At 41.4% G+C, this 24,835-nt stretch overlaps 1 protein-coding gene across 1 annotated transcript in view; it reads left to right on the top strand.

The window, feature by feature from the left end:
• AFF3 (ALF transcription elongation factor 3) overlaps positions 1-24,835 on the top strand; it is a 315,602-nt gene that overhangs the window by 146,668 nt on the left and 144,099 nt on the right. Inside the window, exon 4 of the mRNA XM_066176588.1 lies at positions 1,961-2,005. Coding sequence (XP_066032685.1) covers positions 1,961-2,005 — 45 coding nt within the window. The remainder of the gene's footprint in view (positions 1-1,960; positions 2,006-24,835) is intronic.

The raw sequence follows: 24,835 nt of genomic DNA, 5'->3' as shown, positions 1-24,835 counted from the left end.
AAGAGAGAAATAGCAATTATCTAATATTAGTTTTTATATTATTAAATATGCAGAGATTGTTGTTTCTCTCCATCTTGCTAAGTTCACTTGGCAACATGAACACTTGTCCTCCTGCTCCTGTGACAGGAATATCACACATGGTGCTGTGCAGCTCCTCAGGGGCACGACTGAGGTCAGAACACAACTATCTGCTCAGGGCAGCAGCTGCTCTTCAGCATCCATATATCAGATATGAGTAATTCTCCAAAGTCTGACTTCACCACATGTTTAGTACCTTTGCCTTCGAAATCAGCAGTGTAATTTGTAGTGAACTGTAAAACTGATGGACTGTGTTTCACCAAGAAGAGTTAATGTGATTCATTTGTTTAACAATCAAGGACCATATTCAGCAAAGATTTAGTAGGAGTGCAGACAATAAAGCACTTATGACTTTCTATGAACTGGCATGAAAAAACAGCCACAAAAAATTAGAAAGCATAAATTGTTCTTTTGCATATGCATGGCTGTTCTCCTGACCTTGGTTACAGCTGGTGGGCTTTAGGCAGCTGGAGATCCAGATCTCCTCAGTCTCTCAGCTCAGCTTGAGGAGTGGTGGTAAAAGTGTCCAGGACTCGCACAGATTGGTCAGTGTGATCATTTGGCTTTAGTAGGTAAAGGTATCCATTTTTGAAAATGCCTTGTGATTTTTTTGGTGCACAAATACAGACGTGGTAGAGAAGTCTGACTTCCAGATGAGAAGAGCTCAGCAGTTTGGAAAAACAAATTGCTTTGATATATCTCCACGTGCACACCTGAAAATTTAGAGTATCCAGGGTTTTTTTGAAAACAAGAGAAGTCCAGCTCACCTCTCTGCTTGTTCTTTGGGTACAGTTATTACCAGATGGATTTTTTTCTATCCCCCTTTCCCACATGTAGAGACCTCAAGCCCCAGTCCCCTGCTTCCTGAGTTAGTTCTGTTCTGCAAAAAGAAGAAAGCCTTCTTTGGGGGATTGGCAGGGAGTATAGTGTGGTGAAGGAAGTCCCCAGACAGCTTGCTGGATGCAGCAGCCACCTCTATCTTGTGGAGAGTTGTAGGAGATGTGCACCCTCTTGGCATCAGTACCTCCATCCAAGTGTGCCCTCTCTTCCCAGTATGAGCAAACTGTGGGCAGAGGGCATGCAGGAGGGAGGGGGTTATGTGTCCCACACTGCCGTGTCCTTGCTGGCTGAAGTTTGGGTCCCAGTGAACACCCAGGCTGAACACGTAGGTTTGGCACCGTCTGGCTGATTCCTGCAGGAGTATAGCTGCCCTGCCAAATCTCTGATTTCCTCTCTGCAGAGTAGCTCTGGAGTGAGTCAGACTGCTTGGGAGAGTCGAATTCTTCTGCGCCCTCAGTCCCACAATGTATGGGTGGGCTTAGAGTCGGCATTTTGGGAAATCACAGCTTCTCAGGGCTGCTGTGCCCATGCTCAGTATTGCTGCCAGCGTTGCAATCTCTGCAGCTCTCCCCTCGGCATCACAGGGGCCTCTACCCTATACATCCTCAGACTTTGCACAGACAGTGTCACTGCTGAGCTTTGCTGCACAAAGGATGTGGAAAGGTGTTATTTATTTGATATAAATAAGTGCGCATTGGATCCATGTACATGCAGTAACTTCTTTTCTTCTGCCTACTCACACGCAGTAGAGCCAAAACTGCAGGAACAGCACCCAAAGGTGGTGTGAAAAAAGTCTATTGAATTCATAGAAACATGTTACAATCATATGTGAACACGGTAAATATTGCATCTTCCTGTGGTGCTGATGGGGAATAACTTGAGAATTTTAAGCAGTGCAACTTTTCAGATGCTGGAAAGACTTGGCCTCATTTTGAAACTGTAATAGAGGTCAGAGTATATTTCATGTGACAACCACGTTCTCAGACCTATTTGTTATTTCTTTTTAAAACACAAACAAACTGTCTTCTCATTTTGTTTACAGGACAGTGGAACAGGAGATAACAGCTGCATTGAAGAAATATTGCGGGTAGGAATCCTGAAAAATCTTCTTTTCCCAGTCCCATTTTGTTTGCTCTGAAAAGACAAGAGAATAGCAAGAATATTGCAATTACTGCTGTTAAAACTTTCCTCCTTTAGATTGTCATCTTTCCAAGGAAAAAGTAGGCAAAATTATTTCCTCATGAAAAGTAATTGAAAAATCTGTGAGAACAACCTTTCAAAGCCTGTGGTTTTCACTGCTACTTTATGCCTGTACAGCTGACCTTCATGCATGGAGAAGCAGATAATGGGATAAATTATAAACTGAAATGTACAATGATGTTTCAGGTTTACAAACCATGCAAAGTGCATGTTTCCATTAATCATGACTGTCAAAAATCTTAATTTTGAGGGGAGGTCTAGGAAGGTCATTTTCCACCTGGATTTAATTATGTAATGTCATTATTTTCATTATGTCCGTTGTATAATGACAAAGTGCAAAATCTGTAGTTACTTCCGTATTTCATTATTATTTCTTTTATCTTAGTAATTTCTAGTTTGTTTTCATGAACCAAATTTATACATGTCCAGACAGATCTTGGCTTGAATCAGCTTGGATATTGATTACTTTCTGTGGTAGAAATATTTATAAACAATGAAACTTTTCCATAATATTTTAACTCATGGTTATTTTGGTTCTTTTTCCAAAAGGATAATTCAATAATTTGCAATGCTTAAAAATCTGATGTAATAGTGATTGAAACACAAAGCAAGGTAGATGGAATGATAAAACCTCCCTGTTGCTGTATGTGCTTCTACCTCTTGGATATTCCACCACCCAAATATTTCTGATGATTCATAAACTACAGGGTTATAAATATTTGGTTTGGAGGTTAGCCGTGCATTAAGTCTGTTGTTTCTAAAGGCATTTCTCCATTCTCTCTCAAGATGTTAAATGCAGCTTTCAATTCTTAAACAGGACAAAGAGTTTATCAAAGGGTGATAATGATGTATTGCTTATGAGTTCACTGGCAGAGTTTTTACTTAGCTAACACTTACAAAGTAGGCTTTGTTAGGACTTAGGTGGGTATTCAACAAGCCCAAGCCACAGTTCCTTCTGGTTTATTACAAACTAGTGACAGATACAATGAATTCATGGTGTGATGTGAGGCTTAGACTCCCCTTTTCATACGAGGCTTTTAAAATGAACAGTCAGAGAAACTGGTCTTCCTCCTTTCGTTTCTGTAGTTTGGCTCATGCAATTAAGCAAAAATGTAGAAGAGGAACAATTCCTTCCACACAGAGGAAGATGGGTATGTAAGAGACCCCATCTGAGAAGAAATGACTGTCACTCTATGACTGAAGATAGTAAGGTGCATCTCCAAAACAATGAAAACTTTCCCAATCAACTCCACAGCTACTTCCCAATCTTAAGGGGTTGCTTTTTTTCCCAAGGATGATGGAAAACCAGTGGTGAGGTCAGGGCTCTACCACTGTTTCTTATGCTTGAACATTTTTGTCCCAAATGTTTCTTGTAGCACTCTGTCAGGTCAGATATATCCATCTGCTCTCTTTTGTATTGAAAAGTGGATTTTCTATGTCAAGAAACTGCTGTGTTTTACAAGAGCAGTGGTTAGGTACTCTCATAATACAAATCCAGATCTGCAGTGGTTGTTGTCACTGGTAAATACTGAAAACAACGACAGTAAAAATGTGCCTTTGCTGCTCACTTTGTAATTTACTGGCATATAGACATTTCCATCCCTCTCCATGTCCTCTTTTTGTCCTGAGCCGATCCATGAAGTTGTAACACAAATTTTCAACTTTTCTGAAACAGACTGTTTATAGGGAATGCCATTTCCATGTTTTTGTGGGAGGTGCTATTCACATCATAAAGCCAAAGTTTAGCTTCTTTTCAAACAGAATAAATGAAGTTGCTATACAGGTACCCACAGGCAGACAATGAAAAGCCACAGCAGCTGCAATACTTGTGCTCCCCTCAGAAAAGCTGGACGGCCCACTGGAATGTGTTTATTATGGGAAGGGCCACCCCTAGTTTACGAAGCATCTGGAAAAGGAAGAAGATGCTTAAAATTCATCCTTCTAAGGAACCTCTTGTGCAAGAGCTGCCTCTTGCACAACACAGAGCAGAAAACATCCTATCTTTCTAGGTGATGTGTTCCCTGCACAAGTCAGGCTGTGGCTTTTCCATGAAACAGATACTTCCATGGCATGTCCATGTTTCCTCAGTCAAGGATTAGGACAGGAGTAAGTGTGCCCCAGGCCTGCTCCATCTCCTTCCCTGTGTTCCCTTCCCCCAAGAGGTGAGAAGGTTTGTGCATGGATCTTGTCACCCTCTGGTTCCAGGATGTGGCCATGGCCAGAGGTAACATCTGGACCTGGGCTGCAAATCAATTTAGGCGTAGCTTTAAAATCACCAAATCTGATGTTGCACTAACTGTGTCAAGATTTTATAGGGTTTTTGCTGTCTTCTGCAACACAGGTTGCCAGAGCTTAAGTCTAGCCTTTTTTGATGTTGTTTTCCAAATGTATCAAAGCTCTATAGACTTTGTAAACTGACAGATCCTTCTGCACTAAACTGCAGCTTCCAGAGAATGCCCCCAGGTACTGAAACACGGAACATCTTCCAGTCCTGAAGGAGGTTGATTAACAAGATAGTAACCCTGTTGAGATTGGAGCTGTTGTAAGGTCTCCTGTAGAGTTTATAATCACTGCAGGAATCCTGAACCTCATCTAACCCCATGTACTAATTTATGGCAGCTTCTTCAAAGTGTACTGACTTCTCTGTCCAGCTGCAGGCACACACTTTGAGGATAGAGAAACTTCTAAGAGAGCCTTCAATGTAAATAACTCCAGTAAGACCAAGTTACAGATGAAATGTCCAAACATGAGAGAAAAGCCTCATTTCTTGCTAGTAGATTTAAAAGACAATTCCTTGTAAGTTTTGCATTGTTCATGGAGGACATGATAGAAAACTTTGGTGTGGAAAATAAAAATTAAGACTACACAAATAGTAGTACACGTGCACTTTGTTCCACCCTGCATGGAGCAGTTGCTATGTGAGTTCCTGAGACGTTGCCAAAGCCAACCTATTCACTTCCTTGCTAAAACACAGGCTGGCTAAGCAAGATTACTTCATTTCTGGGGTCCCCAGCAGAGAAAGGACATCAATCTGTTGGAGCAAATCCAGAGGAGGCCACCAAGTTGATTGGTGGAGGGATGGAGCACCTCTCCTGTGAGTAAAGGCTGAGAAAACTGGTATTGTTCAGCCTGGAAAAGAGATGGCTTAGGGGTGACTGAATTACAGCCTTCCGGTACCTAGAGGAAGCCTACAAGAAAGAAAGAGAAAGACTGCCCACAAGAGCATGTAGTGACAGGACAAGGGGGAATTGATTAAAACTAAAAGAGATTAGGTTTAGATCAGATACTAGAAAAAAATTCTTTACTCTGAGAGTGGGGAGGCACTGGAACAGGTTGCCCAGAGAAGCTGTGGATTCCTCATCCCTGGAGGTGTTAACACCAGGTTGGATGGGGCCCTAAGCAACCTGGTCTCATGGAAGGTGTCCCTGCCCCTGGCAGGAGGGTTGGAATTAGATCTGGAAGGCCCCTTCTGACTCAAACCATTCTATGAGTCTATGATTCTATGACAGTAATTTTGGCTGATTTCTATTTGACTTTATGAGTGTGTGTATTTTGTTATGACCAGTGGGTTTTAAAGTAAACATTTATTTTACTGTAGTACCTTCAAAGAACAGGAGCAACAGGAGTTCTGCCTCTTCACTAAGTTAACTGTTGCAGCCAGTACAGGATGCACTCTGAGAATATTTGCTATGGATTTAAGAAGTCGGGGAGTGTGTTGAGTGCAGGCAGTTCTTGATTTGTAAGCTAAGTGGAGATTGATCTGGCTATTCTTACAGTCTTAGCTGTGATTTCCTAGAGCTGTGGTAGCTTTGTTGGAAGGAAACCCACAGGCAAGCTGAGCTTTTGATTATTGAAGAGGTTCCTTGTGAATTCCCTGGATTTTTTTTGTGTTGACACGAGCAGTGTCATTGAACTGGGTAGAGAGAGGCATAATTTGAGTGTTTGGCCTGCAAACAGTGTTTGGCTGCAGAATGTGAAGACAGCAGGAAGCTGGAGGAGCAACATGAATGCAGAGAAAGGGCTGGAGAAAAACCAGTTATCACAGAAAAAGCCAGTTCCTTTGGAATGGCATGGAGCAGTGGGGAGACAGGCTGGGGTCTGCAGTGGAGGACAGATAATTTCTTTCAGAGGAGATAGAAAAAGCCATTGGGAGGCAATGAAAGGCCATGGACTCCAGCTGTGAACATCCGCCCCAGCGAAGGACAGCTCTCTGTGGTGCCACGAACCTCCTGTGCAGGGAGGGATAAGCACCCACAGATGGCCTTGAAATAGGTTGTGACTCCTCATGGCTGCAGGACATCCCACTTATGTAAATGACGTTTTAAGTGCGATGGCTTTGTTAAGTGATTAACTTGACTCTCTCTATCCTGTGAATCTAATCAGAGTGTGTAAAGCACTGCACTTCTTATTTGAGCAACATTTAAAAAAAGAATGTAAACAGAATCTAATTCTGTATTTTCCCTTCCCCACACTGGGTTCCCTTGGCTCATTAGCAGTCTTGCTAATTCTTTAGCAGAAAGCATTAAGGATCGACCCATCAAATATTCAGGGCCTTTTTTCAAACCTGAACAGCCATATGTGCCATGAGATCAGCTGCACTCCATCAACTGATTGAATTAAAACAAGAGCAGAGGTAAATTAGAAAATGTCTGCACAAGACAAATCCTGTGAAAACATGAAATTCTACCAAACACACTGTCACTGTGAATAAGCATCACAGTCAGCGGAGCACGTGTCAATACTTAGAGGGGAGAAAAATCAGTTTCTTAGAGGTAGGTTGTTAGTTCAACAACTGTGAGCTGCTGCCTTGTAAACGTTAATGGCTGTAAGATCCCACTGGCTCTGGTTAAGCTCCTGGTGGATTTGGACATGTGAAGAATTACAGAACACAAATATGGTAATCAGCAGTATATTTCTAAACACTCCTGTTGCTTTCCAAAGTAGAGGCAAAACCCTACAGGTGGAATGAGACCCACTTTGCTGCGCAGCGCTCGAGCAATAGCTGCCTCTGCGCTTGCTGAGCATTTCTTTGCAGTCTCTGCTGTGAAGAAATTGCTGGGCAACATTAAGAGGGAGGTGAGAAGGCCAGCCTCAGACCAGCACCTTTGTGGAGAAGTTCAGGTTAGCTGTTATGACTGAACCTGGTGGGAAACTCCTGGAAAGGTTTCTGGAGGAGCACACCAACTTCAGGCAAAAGAGAGATGGTGGAGGAGAGAAGGTATGGAGACTTACAAGCAGCCCCAGTTTGCAGACACTCGATTAGTCTCATTGAATACAGAAGTACTCCGAAGTGTCAGAATCGTGTTAAATAATGTATCAGATGCATAAAATATCACTTCTTTTCATTGCAGTCTTTCAAAAGAACTTCCACAGCATGGCTTTGCTTTTAGTATCCTAAATTTCAGAGCAATTAAAGCATTATTTTGGTTGATGTATTCTGTTCATTGCATTTCTTCAGTATTCTTTGTGTCTTTTGTACTCAAATAAATAAAAAATCATACGTACCCAAGAGCGTTCGGGAAATCTAGCATTGCACTCAAGGTACTAAATCCCAGAAACACTAAGACACGTTTTGAGCTGTTCAATCCAACCTGCAGTACTCACCTATAAACATTGCCTTTCTTCCCACACGTACACCCAGCTCATCTGCACAGTGCCTTTTCTGAGCAGTCACTGTAGCTTTGTCAGCTTCCCTCCAGCCAGCCTGGGTACTAGTTGTGGTGTGGATAGCAGCACTGTAGAGCTTCAGCAAGCTCTGCCTGGAGCTTCTCCAGCTTCTCAGTGAGAATTAGCAGTCCATACGGTACCTTGTGCTGTTAGAGCAAAATTAGCAGCAGTACCAGGGCTAAAGATATTTTGTCTTTGTCGACATAAGCTGCAGTGATTACAGACAGCCATACCTGTGTATACCACCATCCTCTTGACTCCTCACACCATGGAAATTTCAGGACACACCCTCTGTATGTGATACCTTGGACTATCTCTGTGTGTCGGCTTAAGCCAGGGTCTTTCTCCATCCAAAAGGGTGAAGGGAGATTGCTTACTTTGCATTTTGTCCCTTTTTGTGCTTTCTCAGATCACCAGAATTCCTCTCCAGGTAATCTGTTACTTATTTTTAGCTCATCTGAATAGAACTTGCTCCTGGTTTGGCCACCATGCATGGCACATCCTTTTTATTGCCCACATTGTGGTTTCCAACTGTCAATAAACATTCACAGCCAACATTTTAAACCTAGACATGTAAATATTGCTTCCCTGACCCTTAACAGATAGAGTCTGATGTACAGAACACCATGTAAAATGCATAAAATTCTATACTAACACTGGTAATGTCAACCAACCATAAATTAGTTGTACATCAGCTGTTCCCCTGAATTGTCACTCTTGGATTTTTGCTGCTTCCATTGTTTTTGTTGAAAATACTCTCTCAAAGGAATCTGAGGTTTGAATTATGCTGTATATTTAAAACTTGAACATAGTAAATCTTGATGTCAGTTAATAAATACCACCTTAAAAAGACAAAAAAAAGTTCTAGTAGAAATAGGAGATCTAGCTAGAAACTTATATGTGGGACTATAACTTAGAACTAACACCACTCCAAGGTAATCCATCTTTCAGTCTTCAGGTGCCAGTGCAGGATGTGGAGGCACATTCTGTGCCATTAGCCACCCATGTGCTGGGGCGCTGACTTTTTCTAATACAGAAAAACCTGGTCTTCTTAGAACCGAATAGGGTGCTACAGACAAAAAAGACCCATGTTCCTTTTAGAAGTCAAGAAGCTGGTGTGTAAAGGCTTTGTGTTAGGGAAAGGCAGGTCAGTATAAAAATTAAACACTACAGTGCTAATTTGGTGGAATTAATTTTAAAAATTGCTGTTTTGTAACAACTGTATAAACCCTGTTATTTGACAAAGCAAGAGAGAATCCAGAATGAATTATCCAGCCTCTCTGCTATGCAAAGTAGTACAGTAAAATACTTACTGATTTTTCCCTCTGTTTAGAGTGTTTCACAAAGCTGGGGAGAAAAGCACAATCGCCATCTTGTTCCAATTCAGAGAAATGAATCCTTGTTATTAAGGGCAAAGGGCCAGATAGATCCTCATTTTGTATAGCCCTGCCACAGCTCCTCTGAGGCCAACAAAATTAATACCAAAATAAAACTAGAAAGGATGTGTGTTATCAGTCCTAACAAAACAAGAATAAAATTTGGGCAATAGCAGGTATCTGCACTGCCGGGAGCCTGGGGCTTGAGCTTTCAGCTGATGTCTTTGGAGAAAAACTGGCTTTCAACCCTCTTGGTAAGACTGTGCAAAATAAATTGAAACCACAGGGAGGTGTGACTTGAGATGACAGAGCCCTGCAGTAAACCTTATGGTGACAATGGTTTCCTCCTTGATTGAACAGGCATGAAGGAACTGACCAGAGAATGTAACTAGATGCTGTTAAATTGTCTGTCTATCCAAAGCAGCACTGCCATTTGCTTTGTCATGTTTCCAGGGATGGCTATAGAGTAATGGGGGGAGAGGCAGAACCCATACTCCATGTGTTCTGGGCTGCAAATTTCAGTTGTGGCTGCAGAGTGTGAGGCAATTATTACCCCACAGTCCCTGACGCCTACGGACGCAGCCCTGGTTTGCCAGGGCCACCTTCACTAGTGTCTCTGAAAACCTGCATTAGTTTGGGGTGTGGGTTTCAGTGGCCAACACTGGGACAAGTGCTTTGGCCATGCACCTTTTCCTGCCTCCTACACTAATATTTTCAGTAGACGTTCTCCTATATGTAGGAAATTCCTCTGTGGTGCCTGATTTTCCACAACTGGAGATGATCAGTGGGAACTCTCCCACCACTGCCACATTTTGGTCTGACCCAGGATGCACGAGCTCTCTGTTTATGTCTGAGAAAGGCAGCTTTCCTCATTTGGGAGCTGATAGAAATATTCTTTTTTAATCTTATTTAATCATATTTAGGAACAGCACATCAGTTAGCAGTTAGCTTCACTTGGCAGAAAGACTTTAAGAAAATTGTGGGAGAGAAGAGGAATCTAATAAAAGGAAATGAAATCACTTTCAAGAGTATTCTATTGCAATGTCTGTACTAATAAGTAAAATGGACTAATAAGTGTTCTCTTTGCCTGAGGCTAATCAGCATGGCGTGGTGCCCAAAAAGCTAAGCTCTCTTACAGCCCTGCAGCAGGGTGGCTTCACCCATGCGGCCTGTTGGGAGAGAACCCAGGCATGCAGGGTTTTTTCTTTGCGAGATCTGGCCCCAGTCAAAACCATGCTGCTGTCAGAGATTTAATGATATGAATGTCTGTGGGCCAGCACCCAGGTGTGATCCCCTCACTGTGTTAGGAAGGATGCAATCTAATGTTCTGTGGTTTCTTCCTGCCTTGTGCAAAAACTCAAAGACTTTGGACAACACAATACTAGCGACAGCACAAAAAAAATGTGGTTGAAAATCTCTAACATTTTAAATTCTATATATTTTGGCATGCTTTTGCCATTGTAGTTCTTTGTCCTTGGGACATACTGGGTTGTTTTTTTCTTTGAAAATGTGAGAGGTAAAATTTGGTTTTGAAGGAAATACAAGAACATACAGAGCTGCTTGTCTGCGGTGATGTTAATTACATACTTTTAGAGAGACTGACCGAATACTGATCAAGTTTTGACCAACCAAAATGCCATAGTACCTGTCCTTTATGATTCCTGCTAAATGCCATTTACTGTGTATGGTGCATTGTGTCATTCTTAAAGTTATTTAAGATTTAATAGCTTAGGAACCAACATGCTATCATGTGGGCTTCAAAAGTGAGATACTTGGACATTATACAGTTATTTAATATACAAAATTTTTGTTTTCTGAAATGATGGGCCTCTGAGTGAGTTGTCCAAATCATCTCACTGTACAGATTATAATGAAGATGGTCATAAAACATCACATTTCTGAAAATCTAATTTTTGCCAACAGAACTGATTTAATTTAATTTTTTTTGCAATAATATTGACTATACTTAAAGTCACCCAGACATAAAAGGGCTTACATACAAGCTTCTATTAAAAACCATGCAATTTTATATAGAATTTGCTAGCCTGTCACTTTACCCTTGGAGGGGAAAGAAGTTATTCAGAGTAATGACAATAGCTTGGTGGGAGAGAAAGTGGGCTTCATACAGTAAAAAAGTTTCTCTCCAGCCGTGTGGGTTTTCCACAGGATTTTTTTTTCATTAATATTATCAAGTTATTTGTTATTTACTCATGAATGCTGAATAAATACTGAGCAAACCCAAGACATTATTAATTTTTCTCATCTTGCATGTACGCATATGTAATGGTTCATTATGGTCCTGCATTTTCAGAGTATTCCAATGTAAATGAAAAGAGCCCAATTAGAAAAAATTGTAGACCCCGATCCAACCTTTGTTGACTTCAGATCCTGATTTTGAATTGAGCACCAAAAGAGAAAATCATGCCTATTAAATTGAGTAAACATTTTTTTCATTTATCTGGGTGGCTTTTTTCTGTCAGTGAAAACTATTTTTTGCTGAAAATGCCAACCCTTAAAAACTTAATGAGTATTAACGAAAAGCTGGAATAATTTACCATGGACAAAAAGAGGGTAATTTTCCTCAGACATTTTGTTAATATGAACTGAATCCTAAAAGGCATGTTCTGCTAGTGGTTTGTCAGAATAATTCTCATTGTAGGCAAAAGGTACCAGGTATATATGCATCAATAGCAGAACAGACTGCTAAATATAGTTGCTGCTGCAGCAGCTGGTTCTCTCTCATGTTCATCAGATGAGAAAGCTGGAAGCTGCAGCAGCCTCACAGCATAAGAAGGACGATGCTTGAAGCAAATTTTTCCTGGGAATCGGGACATGAGCCTGGTTTTTCACTTCAGCCACTTCAGGCTTTTTCCAAGCACATGGACAATGTTCATCCTGCTATCTGTGGGACAGCCAGCATGCAGGCTTGTCTTAGCCTGAGGAGGCCACCTGAATTTGCTGCGTGCATTACTTTGTCCAGTCTCTGTGACCACTGCAGGTTCTGCAGGCTTTCCAAAAAAATAAGTGGTTGGGGCTTTTCCCCTTTAGATTGAAAAGCAGTGTGTATCTCTCGACAAAGCAATAAAAGATCTTCACACTTTTCCTTGTCTAAATTTTCCCATCATTTTTTGCTGTCACTCCTCAGCTCCCTTGCATCCGAAGATGACATTTCCACCCTGTCTTCCAGGCTCAGCCTGGCTTTCCCTCTCTCTCCCCTCCCAGGCAGCAGCATCTTTCATCCTCCCTGGTGTCTCTCTGCTCAGAGAGCTGCCTTCAGGCTCTCTTCTCCTAAACAAGCTGCCTTTGTCTCTGGGCCCTTGGAGTCTCACAGGACTCACTTAGGATCTGTGATTTATTTTTTTTTTATTTATTATTATTATTTTTTTTTTTTTTTTTTTTTAAGACCCAGGATTAGTTTCTGATATCTTTTTTCACTGCTCTGGGATTTTCCAGTTTCCACATCTAGACCCCTCTGGAGAGGCAGGGGAAAAAAACCATGGCCCTTAACCTTTTTTTTTTTATCCTTGGGTAAAATCTATTCAGGTGCTGATAATCTTTAGCTATCAACCTTCTCATGCACAGACATTAACTTCCTTTCCTTGTCTTCTTAGCATACGGAGTATAAAGCATTACATAGTAAAAAACAGCCATAAGGAATTCATAAATTATACATAGGCAGATTCCCCAAATCATCAAACATTTCCTTCTGTTAAGGATGTTCCCTATCAGTTATTTTTTCTGTGGTATATGTACCTTTCCATTTCTTGTCATCTCAGCTTTCATGGATTATTTTTTTCTTCTTTCTTGTTTCTCTTGTTTTTCTTTTTTTGGTTGTTTAGTTGGTTTTGGTTTTGCTTTGGTAATTTCAGGGAGTTCAGATTTAAAACAAACCAACAGGAGTCGGGTGTTTTACCCCTGTCTCTATCCGTCTTTGCCAGCAGAAACCATGCAGCTTGGATGAACAAGTGAAGGGATTTCTCAGCTTAGACAGACACAGACCTGAGGTGTTTGGTTTTGGTGTTTTCTCATGTGCTTCACTTGGCAAAAGATAATTCAAAAGCCATGCCAGCTAAATAGCGTGAGTACTAGTGAGCTCAACACATGCAGAAATGGGTTGATCCACAATTGCATCTTGTTCTGCTGTTCATGTGCCTGTATTTTGGACAAGAGCCATTGAATTAGCACACAGAGTAAACCATAGGAAACATTCAGGATTTAGGGCCAGCAAGAAGTACTTAGTTTCTGTGAAACCGTAATTAAATGTTCTATTGCAATGTGCCCTCAATTTTTCCACAAAGATGCCACTCTTACTAAATTTTTAAGGCCATGTTTCAAATCAAATCTTACAAGTACAAACTTAGGTGTCTTTAAAATACAAACCAAGGATTTTAAAGCATTGTTGGCTTGGCAGATGCATTTTTATGAAGCTCATATCCCAAAATAAAAGCACTTTAAGAATCTTGCAACTAAAAGTGTGTTAAAGTAAATGAAAATTGAGCATTTTTGGAGATGGAGATAAGGAAAATCAAATGTTGAAGCCAACAGAGGTAAAAGAGAAAATATAGCTGATCATACACCCATCCATCCCAGCCATTCCTCTCCAGCTCACCTCCACTCACCTTTCCACTGCTCTCTTGCTGTTTCTTTGTCCAGATGGGATTGGGTGCAGGGTCAGTCCAACTGAGCACTGCAGTTTTGCTGTGTGGAACAAGTCAGGCTCCTGCTGTGAATCACACTCATGCTTGCTGCCTCCTCCTGTTCACTGGGTCCCATGAGAACTGAGAGGGAGCAGGCACCCAGCCCTGAGTTCAGGGTCAGACGCAGCCGGTGTGAGCCCCCCATGCAAAACAGAGTCAGCTCTGGCAGCTGAATGCTTTGTGGTAGTTCTGAGCAGGAGGGATTTGGGCAAGAACCTCAAATCTAAGATGTGAAATGTTTTAAAGATCTGCAAAACGAGATGCTTGGTGAAGGAGAGCACTGTTGGTTCATCTGACTCCATCTAACCTGGTGGTGGCCAAGAGGTCCTTCTGATCTCACATGTCTAGCTGAGTCCCTGTACAGCAGGGCAACAGTCTTGCATAAATTAGTCCACACAACTTTCCTGCACCCTAGTTTCAGCCCCAAATCCCCTGGATGTATAGGTTGAAGGGAGTCCCAATGTAGCTCAGCTGGGTTATGGATCTAAGCAGCGGGAGGACAAGGAGCATGGAAAGCAAAGTACAGCTCTGCAGGTGAATTCAGACTAAGCCAGAAGGAAATGATTCTGTTCCTGTACTCTCCAATGTTTATGTAATTTATTTCAAAATAGAATTAAGGTGTGAGAAAGCCTACAAAATGCACAACTGCATTTCTCTATAAAATTACAGGGTTTCTTCTTTTTGGAATAATGACTGTGAATTCCTTGGTATCATGGAGACTACTTAAGGTCACATTTACCAAAGCATATTTAAAGAAAGTTCAGGTCTTTTGTGTCTGACACATTTTGATTATCTGTCTGGAGGCAAGGCTCCTCATTTTGATATGTAATGAATAAAATGCACAAGTGGAAGGAATGAGGATAATGAATTTGCAGGATAATTTTACTAATTATCTTGTTGCTGATCATAAAACTAAGGCTCTGCAAGTCAATCCTACCACAGCTATTAATATGCAATGCCTAAAGCTGTTCTTGTAACATTTATTACGCATCTCTCTGGTTCTGCACAAGTTGATAGTTGATTATTAATTTTGTAAAAGTGAGGTTAGTAGCATGTTCATTGTTCTGAGCATGACGTGTCAAATTACACAGGTTTACCAAAGTCTAAAGTAAATGAAAGTATATAAAGTAAGATTTTCTTTTACTATGTGAATATTATGTGATAAGTTGAAATGGAATTTATCTCACCTTGTTATCTGAAGATAGGTGTCTAATCTAAGTTACAAATTTAAATCTCCCTACAGTCACTGGAGAGAGGATGGGACAAATTATCCTCTGAGGATGCCTTTCTCCTCACTGGCTACACAGGGATCTTAGTCTCTTTGCTAATTTCTTTTTCTTTTTTACACTAAAGCTAAAATGGATTAAAGTTTGTTGTTGAGATGTAGTGAAGAGGAAAATTTTCAACAAGGAAAAGAGCCAGAAACAAGTAATAGTATGACGAGGTTATGATTGACCCACCAAGCATTTGGATGACAATGTTTAAAAGGTAGTTGGAGGACATAAACATAGAGTCAGTCAGTCCACAGTGATGATCTGCCTTTGGGAACAAATCAAGAACATGAAGAACTATCTGTCAAAGTGAGAGAGACAAGCTCAGGAGCCATAATAGGATGCCCAGTTTTGACTTTAGGAGTAGGAACTGATGAGTGAGGGTGAAAAATTACTGGCCTAAAAATACATGCAAGAAAGACAAAAGCAAACACAGGACTGGAGCAGTGAAAAGTGGGAGGAAGTAAGTGGATCCTGGCACTTATTTCTTCTGCATCAGAGGACCAGAAGGAGCTCAATCTCCTTGCTCCCCAGAGCAGTGCAGAATTGTCTTCCTCCCTGCATAATTGACCACAAATCTCCTAAACTATTCCTGTGACCTACACTGTTTTGCTCTCCCCTATACGAAAATTTAGATATTACCCATTATTTCTCCTGTGTAGAAAAGTCGGGTGCTTATTTCATTATGGTGTAAAAGGGAATCAAAAGAGAAAATCTGTAGGTGTTGGAAATGCAGAATTTTGTAGGGTGACTCTATGGAATGGGAGTGCTCAGGAAAAGTGGCATAGTAGATCTTAACCCTGTGACCTCAGTTCTGTGTCATTCTGTCTGGGCTCTGTAGGCGCCTTGTCTCTGCCTCACTCAGTATTTGTTTGAGCAGACTGTAGTTGTTGGCACCACCCATGTGATGGAGAGCATTGTAATGTATACAATTTTTTTCTCAGAAAAAAATACAAATCCTCCCCAAAAAGATCTATTCAGACTACTCCTGCAGGAAGCTAAGATACCATAAAGTTTTTGATAACTAAATCCATTTGGTGTTTTATCTCTCACCTCAAATCATTTCCTTCTGATATGAGACAAAACTACAGCACAATAAAAACCAATAATGATCCGGCACTTGGCTTAATAAAAGAGTCTTTTGAACTACTATAACAACATAGAAAAGAGGTCACCCATTTCAGCATAGACCTTAAAGTTAGCTGGAAATATTTGTAATATTAACAGAAGAATCAAAGCCGCTTCTCTGCCAACCATGCTACAAATAAGAATTCTGCAAGTAAAGACTTTGGAAGCCCCACAGGACTCTGCTTTAATAAGCAAGTCATCTAAAAGCACTGTTGCAGACAGCCATGGGGTACAAAATAACCCAGACCAGAAATGATCCGGCTGCAGAGAGACATTGGAAGCAACAGGTTCTCTCCAGATGACAGGATAAAAAACACGACAGTTTTGAAAAATATTTTTCATGTTGCCTTTTTATTTTTCATTTCATGTCTTGCTTGGACTTTTCTCTCCCGTAAAAGTTCATCAGAAACATTAAAAGAAGAAATGGAGTGCTGTTTGCAGGTTTTGGTTTTGTTGTTGTGTGAAATGGAGAGCATGCTGTGCTATAAATAAAAACTTGTAAGCAAATTAAAACCTGCCTAACAGGAGATTAAGATGGTCTGAAGTCACTGACTCAGATCATAAACAGAGCCGCCGTTAGCTGAAACTATTAATCACTGTGGGACGAAATAAAAGAGGAAATTTGTTAAAAAATAAGCAGGGGCAGAATGCTAACTCCAGGGGCTTGCTGTTTGGCTCGTTAATAATGTATAACGAAGCGTATGCCAGATCAAAAGCAAATCACATGCAGCTGGCAGAAAATGAAATGGCATTAGGCAAAGTATTTGTCTAGCTATGAGGCTATTTAAGAAACTGCTGTCTATTAATGTGATGTTGATTAAAGCTTTTCAAATTAAGCTTTTCAAATTAATTTTTGCTCATAGAAACCCCATCAATAAAACATGGTATATGCCTTTTATACATATGCATGCATGCATATGGGGATACCCATATGTATGCATTATATATTATAAATACCACAAATATTTAGTCACAACTTTGCAAAATTACCAGGAATTATCAGCAGCTAATTAAATCATTCTCATATTCGTATTGTAATTGATACTCTGTGTGTGTGTGTGTAGTGAATAATTGTTATTTGTCTGTGTTACGGTGCTGGTTTTGATACGATAGACTTTGATGAGAATCTATAGCAGAGGGAAAAAATGAGTGCTGGTGTGACATTTGTGCTCCTCACATGTTATATTGTTGTTTTCAAAAATCTAGAAGGGACACACCTGTCTGCTGAGCTCCTTCATCTTTGGTTGTGTTGGCTGAGCACGGGGTCAGGAAGCTGAGGCACAGTGCTTACACAGACAGGTGGTTTTCCACCAGCATTCTGTTTTTAAGACATTGATACACACATCCGTGGCTGAGGTTAGGCTCGTGCAGGAGGCCAGAGATGTGCTTCTGTATCTGGTTGCAGTGTGGACCTGTTTTCAATCCAGTGAAAGCCTGAAGCACAAGGCCTGGCCTGAAACACCCATGGTCTAACCTGGAGGCTAGAAACGTGACCTTTGGTCACATCTGTTCGGCTGGCTCAGGCTTTTCTACCTTTGCCAGAGATCCAGATTCAACAGGAGGGAGTGGGCAGTGTTTCCTCCCAAAACTCAGCGTGTTCTGAAGATCTCCTGAGAAGGAGGAGCCCCTTGAGGCTGGTGAGAGCTTGCCAAGTCCCCAGCGTTGCGCTTGATGCAATTAGCAGAGCGCCAGCAAGCCCCTCTGAAAGCCATCTGCTTGCTCCAACACCAGGTATTTGAAAGCCATCCGCTCTCTCCACCACCAGGTGTTGGAAAGCCATCCAGTCTCTCCACCACCAGGTATTGGAAAGGCGGCGCCGCTCTGTGCCACGGCACAAGGAGTGACACTGCCTGTCCCCGCTCAGCAGAACCCCTGAGCTGTGGGGGAGAGCAGCTCCCGCAGTCTGGCAGCCCCGCGCCCTCCTGCAATTACCAACAACGCTCCGCTGCTGTCACCGCTTACTAAAAACATGGCACGGTTACCGAAATAAGTGAGCACTTAAGGGAAACCCAGACCTTTTATGTCTGCCACTTATTTCCTGATTATCTTCCTGGAGGTCAGGCCCTTCGTTTTGACACTTAATGAATAAAATGCCCACGTTGCAGGAAATGGGATAATGAATTGTGAAAAGACATAATCAGCAATGACTAAATAATTAAGGGAATTGAAATGTAGAGTCATGCGGGAATGTATTAATAATAACATGATTTTTCCATATGCTAAAAAATTCCGTCTGTTTTTAGAAAATCAGTCATCACACATGCTCTGTGGGAAAAAAAATTAATGTAGACTAATATGAACTGTAATTAGATGTTCTGCTTTTAAACAGCTGAATAAAAGATGAAATCATATAGAAAGTATATTTAGATACAAGCCAGAAAGTAAACTGATTATTATTCATAGTGCTGTTAATAGGAGCTGTAATTTATGCACCTAGTGGGAATCATGTTAGGCAATTAGGAAAGGGAGTCACACTTGACTTCCCTTTATGCATTTACATATTTATATATTTTTCTATATCTTGCCAATGTCTCCATCTTTCCTGTTACCTTTAATCCACAAAACTGCTTAGAATAAGACCTTTTACACTGAAATTCTTCATTTGAGCTCAAAAGTTGGCCTTCACTTAGATTAAAGGAAACCACACAAGCTTATCTTTGATCTTATTTGTCCCCTGACACCGGACTTTTGCAGGCCCTCGGTACTACATGAAGAATGGGACTTCTAAATTTTTCTCCACACTTCACCTTCAAAGGCTTGCAGCAGAAATTCTCCTGGCAGTAGGTCAGGATTGTGCCTGCTTGTGCTCCCCTCTGCCTAAGCCACCCTCTCTCTGCTTACGCAGGCTTTCAATTGCTTGGCCCCTTAGTCTGCACCTAACAAATCCTGGAATCCTATCATTTACCACACTCCCACACTCCCTGCACTGAAATCCCAATGATCTGGATTTTGCTTCTTGTTGGCATTGCTGGGTTCATCGAATATACAATCCATTATGAATATTTAATACTTTCAGAAGTTCAATGCAAGAATGTGTTGTGCTTACCTTGGGCAAGAACATGGTTAATGTTTTCGTCTGAAAGTGTCCTGGTATCTAGTCACATGCTAATGCAGACTTGCAGCAATCCCATAAAATATGGGTCAGCTGGAGAGGGTCACATCACAAGATACGTTTGAACAGATGGGTGGGCTGAGGTACAGAGTGCTGTTGTGGTTTGCTCAAGGTAAAAAAGCAAGTGGCAGAGCAAAGATTAAAATTCAAGGCATTAGATCAGCAAAGAATTAAGTGCCGTGTTCATCTGCTTCATTCCCAGACATATATAACATGTATCTCAATTAATCTGCAGATTTGGAAATATTCCAGTGTTTGGAAATATTCAGCCAATAACTTTAACTTTAAAAAAGAAAAAAAAAAGAAAAAAGAAAAAGGAAAAGAAAAAAGAGGCCTGGAGATGTGACAGGGACTGGGAAGGGACAACAAGGGACTACAGGATAGGGTAGACCTGTGGACCTTCTCCCACAGCAGTTGTTCTTCCACTGGGTTGTAGGGCAGGTAGCCTGTCCCCATGAGTATGCAGGAACAATGCAAGGTAATAACCTGAGTCGAGTCCCCTCTCACAGCAGATAAGAAAAGTCTTGGTTTTCCTCTCTGTATAATGAGAACTGGGCCAAACTCCCCCATAAGTCTGACACTGGCTGCTACCAGACATGTCTGAGTTGTGTCCTCGATGAGCCTTGTAATACATCACCAGTCCTGAACTTTAGGTTATTGTGCTCTGGTTTTACTTGCCGTGTTTTGCTAAGGCTGTTCTCATCACTTTGCAGGGTGTGGTGCTGCAGAAGGAGAGTCCCCCCCGCAGGCATGGGGCACTTCCCCACTCTCTCTGTTCCCTCACAAGCCCTCCTAGAGATGAGGACCTGGTGTCTTGGCACGGCTCTTTGGCTGCAGGGCTTGCATTTTGGCTGTGTACCATCTTTTGTAATTGGGCTGGCGAAGGCTGCCTCTGCTTCTTCTTGGGGCTGGGACTGCCAGAGCCAGCTGCTCCCCCTCCACCCAGGCAGCAGATTGCCCCACCAGCACCTGGCACCTCACCCTCTGACAGGCCCCTCTTTCACCCTGTCCTGTGCAACCATCTTCACAGTACTACTTTTAGCAGACATTATGCAGTCACGACCCACTCTTTGGCACACCCTGACACCCTCCTCGCCTCTCTCATTCCAGAGCCGGGAAACAGGAGGTACTCTATGAGCAATATCATGTAAAGCTACAAGCCACAGAAGGAAAAAGAAAGCAATAAGTGCATTCCCATGCATTCCAATAATGCTATTTTTTTTTTATCAGACAGAAGGTGATTTTAATTCGTCCCCCATAAATGCATCTCTCTCCCAGGCGTTGCACGGGTATGGCTCATTGCATTTGTTCTCCGTCAAAGTGTGATATCTTGGGATGGATCCTGCAGGCTTAAAATAGAAATGTTCCTGCTTGCTGCTGCTGATGTATCATTGGGTAATCATTAAATAAATTCAGTGTTTTACTGCATTAACAAAAACACATGATTGTTTAACAGAGTGTATTACAGAAGATGGAGGCTTTAATGGTCTCTATGGATGTTTAGTTTGTAAGAGTACATTATGAAGCTGTCTTGGTAGGGTGCTGTTTTCATATGTGAAAGAAGTTACTGGCGTTATACATCATTTTTATATCTTGTTGCTAGGCAACATATCATAGTGCAGTTATTGCAAAGGTGTCTGCTTCCTCGTTAAAAATCTTCATGTTGCTCCTTAATTCTGCAAAATTAGCCCTGTTCTTGATCCTATCCTGCTTCTTTGGATATCTTTTGATTGAGGTTTCATCTGTTAAGTTTTGGAGAAATACAACAGATCTTTTATTACCTGAATTTGAGGTTGAAGCCTAAAGCATGTGCATTAGTCCTAATCTTTAGTTTTCACCTTCATCGCAATTTGTTTTCATGCAGGGAGCCATGTGTTTCCATTCACCTGGGATTCAAAATCAGAGAAGCAATTTGAGTGGTGGTGTATTTAAGATATGTCCTATGACAGAGAGGGTTAAGAAAGCAACAGCAAAACATAGGGACTACTTAGGGTGTTCTGGGAAACTTATAAAATTCCCTTTCAAACTCATTTCTTCTGCTCTTCAACACAATCTGCAGCTCCTGCTTCAGCATAGCGTTGTTGCAAACTCCTGGTATATTAGCATTTTCTAGTCTAGGGACCGTTTTGCCTTGGCTTGGGTCAGGTTGTGCAAGATTTGGAGCTTTACAGGACTGAGCTGACTTCATCCCCTCACTTCATTCTCACCTGGAGAAGGCAAATCTATTTCAGAAAAATGCAGTTGGTAATAACAGACAGTATCACTCACAAATATCTTCCACACAACAAAATAACTTTTTTTTTCCCTGAGTGCCAGCATTTATTCCATTCATTACTACTTCTCCCAATCTTTTTTGACTTGGAGAGCTGTCTGCTAGGGCTGTATGTGCTCCCCAGACACAGTGGTGGCTCTGGCACGTGTACCCCTCAGATGCTTTTGCAGGCTCACGTGGATCCACAGCACATGAAGGGGCTGCCAGCACTAGGCAAGGGGGAACTGGGGGCTTCCACAGACCTCAGCATGCAGCAAATGGCTCTTTATTATCCTCATCCCTCACACCTTTGTTAGCAGTGTATTATAAGTCCTTTCATTAACCAAACTTAATGCACTGGCAGTTAGTATGCCTACTGTTCATTTTGGGGCAAATGGTACAGTTATAATATCTGGTTTTAATTAAGCTGTTCTGGATAAAAGCTGGCATGCTAAAAGCTTTTTTAAATGCTGTTCCTTGGTACGCACCCACACAACAACAACCAGTAAGTCAATGGGATTTTGTCTAACATCTCCCTTGGAAGATATAATTTGAGGTGTGGTATCAGGGCAGTTAATACTAAAGGCATGTGCACCAGAGGCGGGGAGGAGTGAAAGAAACATAAAAGAAGTTCATTCTCTTATTCTTTTTAAGCTGTAGAAGATTTAAAATTAGATGTGAGACATGCTCTAAAACCTACTTTTTAAGGAAAAATGTGCAAATAATTAATTTTTAATAGGACTAATTTCACAATTCTGGGAAATTTTAATAGAGAAAATTGCAAATGAAAGAAAAGAAATTGTGAAGGCCAAAATGTTTAACTTCATGATGAATCAATGTACTTTATTAAAAGTACCTGCAAGTAATTTTGACAGTTTTAAAGCTGATAGTTACCTCTTCACTCTGAAATAACTGCCTACCTGCAGATTTCACCCAAGAAACTCACTAGACTATTTCTGAAAAAGCTCATGGCTCCTTTTTCCCCCTACCTACCTTACTGCAACTTGCAAGAAAAGGGATAGGGTGGACTCACACTACTCTTCCATTCAGCTCTGGTTTCCAATGGCACTGTGGTTCCATTGCTTCAGAAAGGCTGGGTTCCCATTGCTTCAGAAAGGCTATCCTTGCTGATCAGCAGGCCAGATGTGCAGCAGGATTGCCTCTTCTTCCACCTACAGCGGTATCTCCCATCATGTTCACATGCAGGTTGTCAGCTCAGGAGGTGAATTGACAGCCTCCTTCTTGTTACCAACTTCTATTTGCTATGCACTTCATTAAAAAATCCTTGATGTTTTGCTTCAATAAATTCTCCACTTCCCCACTGACTCTCTAGATGCCTGTAGTTCTTAGGACACTCAAATAAACAGGATCAAAACAATTTTTTTTTGTTAATTTTTTTGTCCACTGTGACGAATCTGCCAGCCCTGTCTGTTGCCTTTCTGTGAATCTTAGTCTCCCAGGACCAGAGCCAAATTTGACACCTGATGCCAGCCAACATCTGATAATCCAAGTTGTTTTGGCCAACAGTCTTCAAAGCATATTAGTGCCAGAACCCTCCACAAAGCTGATCGTAAGAATTGTATAGACTGGTTTGCTTCGCAGCAGGTCTCTAATCAGCTCAGTCGTGATACATCTTTCTTGCTGGAGCCCAACAGCAGCATCTCACCATCTCATGTCATTTCTATTTCAGTTCAAGTTACCAGGGAAAAAATAATAAACCAAAACAGAAGGAATGCTGAGCCAATGAGCATCTACAATCATGAGACAATATTTCTGACATCTACTTTCCTATATTTTCAAACATGCATGTCTTGGCCCTTGCTGGTCTTCCCCCAACTTAGTTGCTGTCTCTCGGTTAGGATACTGAGGTGGATGATGCCTTTGATAAGCCAACTTGTTAAATTTGCTGTGGTACTTCTAGAGGAAAAAAGAAAAAAGAGGAGCAAATATGCCTTAGTAGCACTTGAACTTCATAAATAATATTACACAATCCTAGTGTGCTAAAGTCTATTTGGTAGTAAAAATTAAGTTATTGTTTCCATGTATTGCTTCCTTTCTCTGTATCCATCTTGAATTTCATTGCATATTTGGACTGCAAGTGTTTTGGGGCAGGAACTGCTCCTTCAGTGTCTCTGTGGGGCACTTTGCTGAGTGGATCCACACCAGGACTCCAGAAAACAACTACATGTTTACCCCTCCCATTCACAATTATCATGCAGATTCACAATCCAAAGGCAGATTATTTCCAGGGGCCTTGTGTTCCTAACTGGAAGAGACCCTTCTGCTTAGCATTTCAACATGGTTTGGAACAGCCTGAAAGGACCCTTTCCTAGAGAATGGGGGAGAGATCCAGAACAGGGTGGTTTGCCCCCTTGCTGCTTCATCCTCTGAAGGACAAAGCTCAGCCTCATCTGAAATTGTCTCCTAAATTCAAAAGGTTCTGAGAGGTCCCAAATCTTGGCCTCCTTTGCCAATAAAGATGTATCTGTAGCTTTACTTGTCATGAGGCATTGCTCCCAAAGGCGCCTCCATCTTAACTGGGCCGTTCCAACTTCAGGCTCTTGCTATGTCTTATGAAGGTGCAGAAGTGAATCTATTAAACTTGTATATCAGGAGGAGCAAAATTATAATCCCTTCACTACCCTATAGCATTCATTCTTCCGACAGCTTTCAATAAAGTCCTGACACCAAAGTTCAACACTGGAGATGTGTTTAGCTTATGTCATGACCTGAAAATAGTTTTGGAGACTTCTGCAGATTTCACATCCATCTCCAGCTCCATCAGTTCAGCCGTCTACTTGTTTTCTTCCCATAATCTCGGTGCACTCTTAAAAAATAAGGTGATGATATGTCATTTAACATGGATAGGATTGACATTTTAAGTGATCCTCCAAAATTGCTCAGATGTCCGGTCTGAAAGGGTCAGAAACCAATTTATTCCTATGCAGACTTGTCCACACAGATTTTGTACTATATTGCTATTTCCCATGTGTATCCTCCAGAGGATATTCTTCAGGCTTTGGGACCCCTTTTGACTCTGTTTGCTGAGGTATGTCTTCATCTCCCCACCTCCAACTGGAAAATCAGAGTACTGACCAACTTGCCCCCTGTTGCTCTTTGAGTAGGATTTCTGCTCCTGCATCTCTATTTAAAATGCAGTTGTTCATTACGAAGAATTCTTGATCTCTGGACCAGCACTTGGAAGAGAGGAGCAG

Source organism: Chamaea fasciata, unplaced genomic scaffold, assembly GCF_029207755.1.
Source record: "Chamaea fasciata isolate MVZ Bird 193981 ecotype frontalis unplaced genomic scaffold, bChaFas1.0.hap1 SCAF_2, whole genome shotgun sequence".
Classification (NCBI taxonomy): domain Eukaryota; kingdom Metazoa; phylum Chordata; class Aves; order Passeriformes; family Sylviidae; genus Chamaea; species Chamaea fasciata.
Note: the sequence above shows the minus strand (reverse complement) of the source record. Positions and strands in the feature narration are given on the sequence as shown.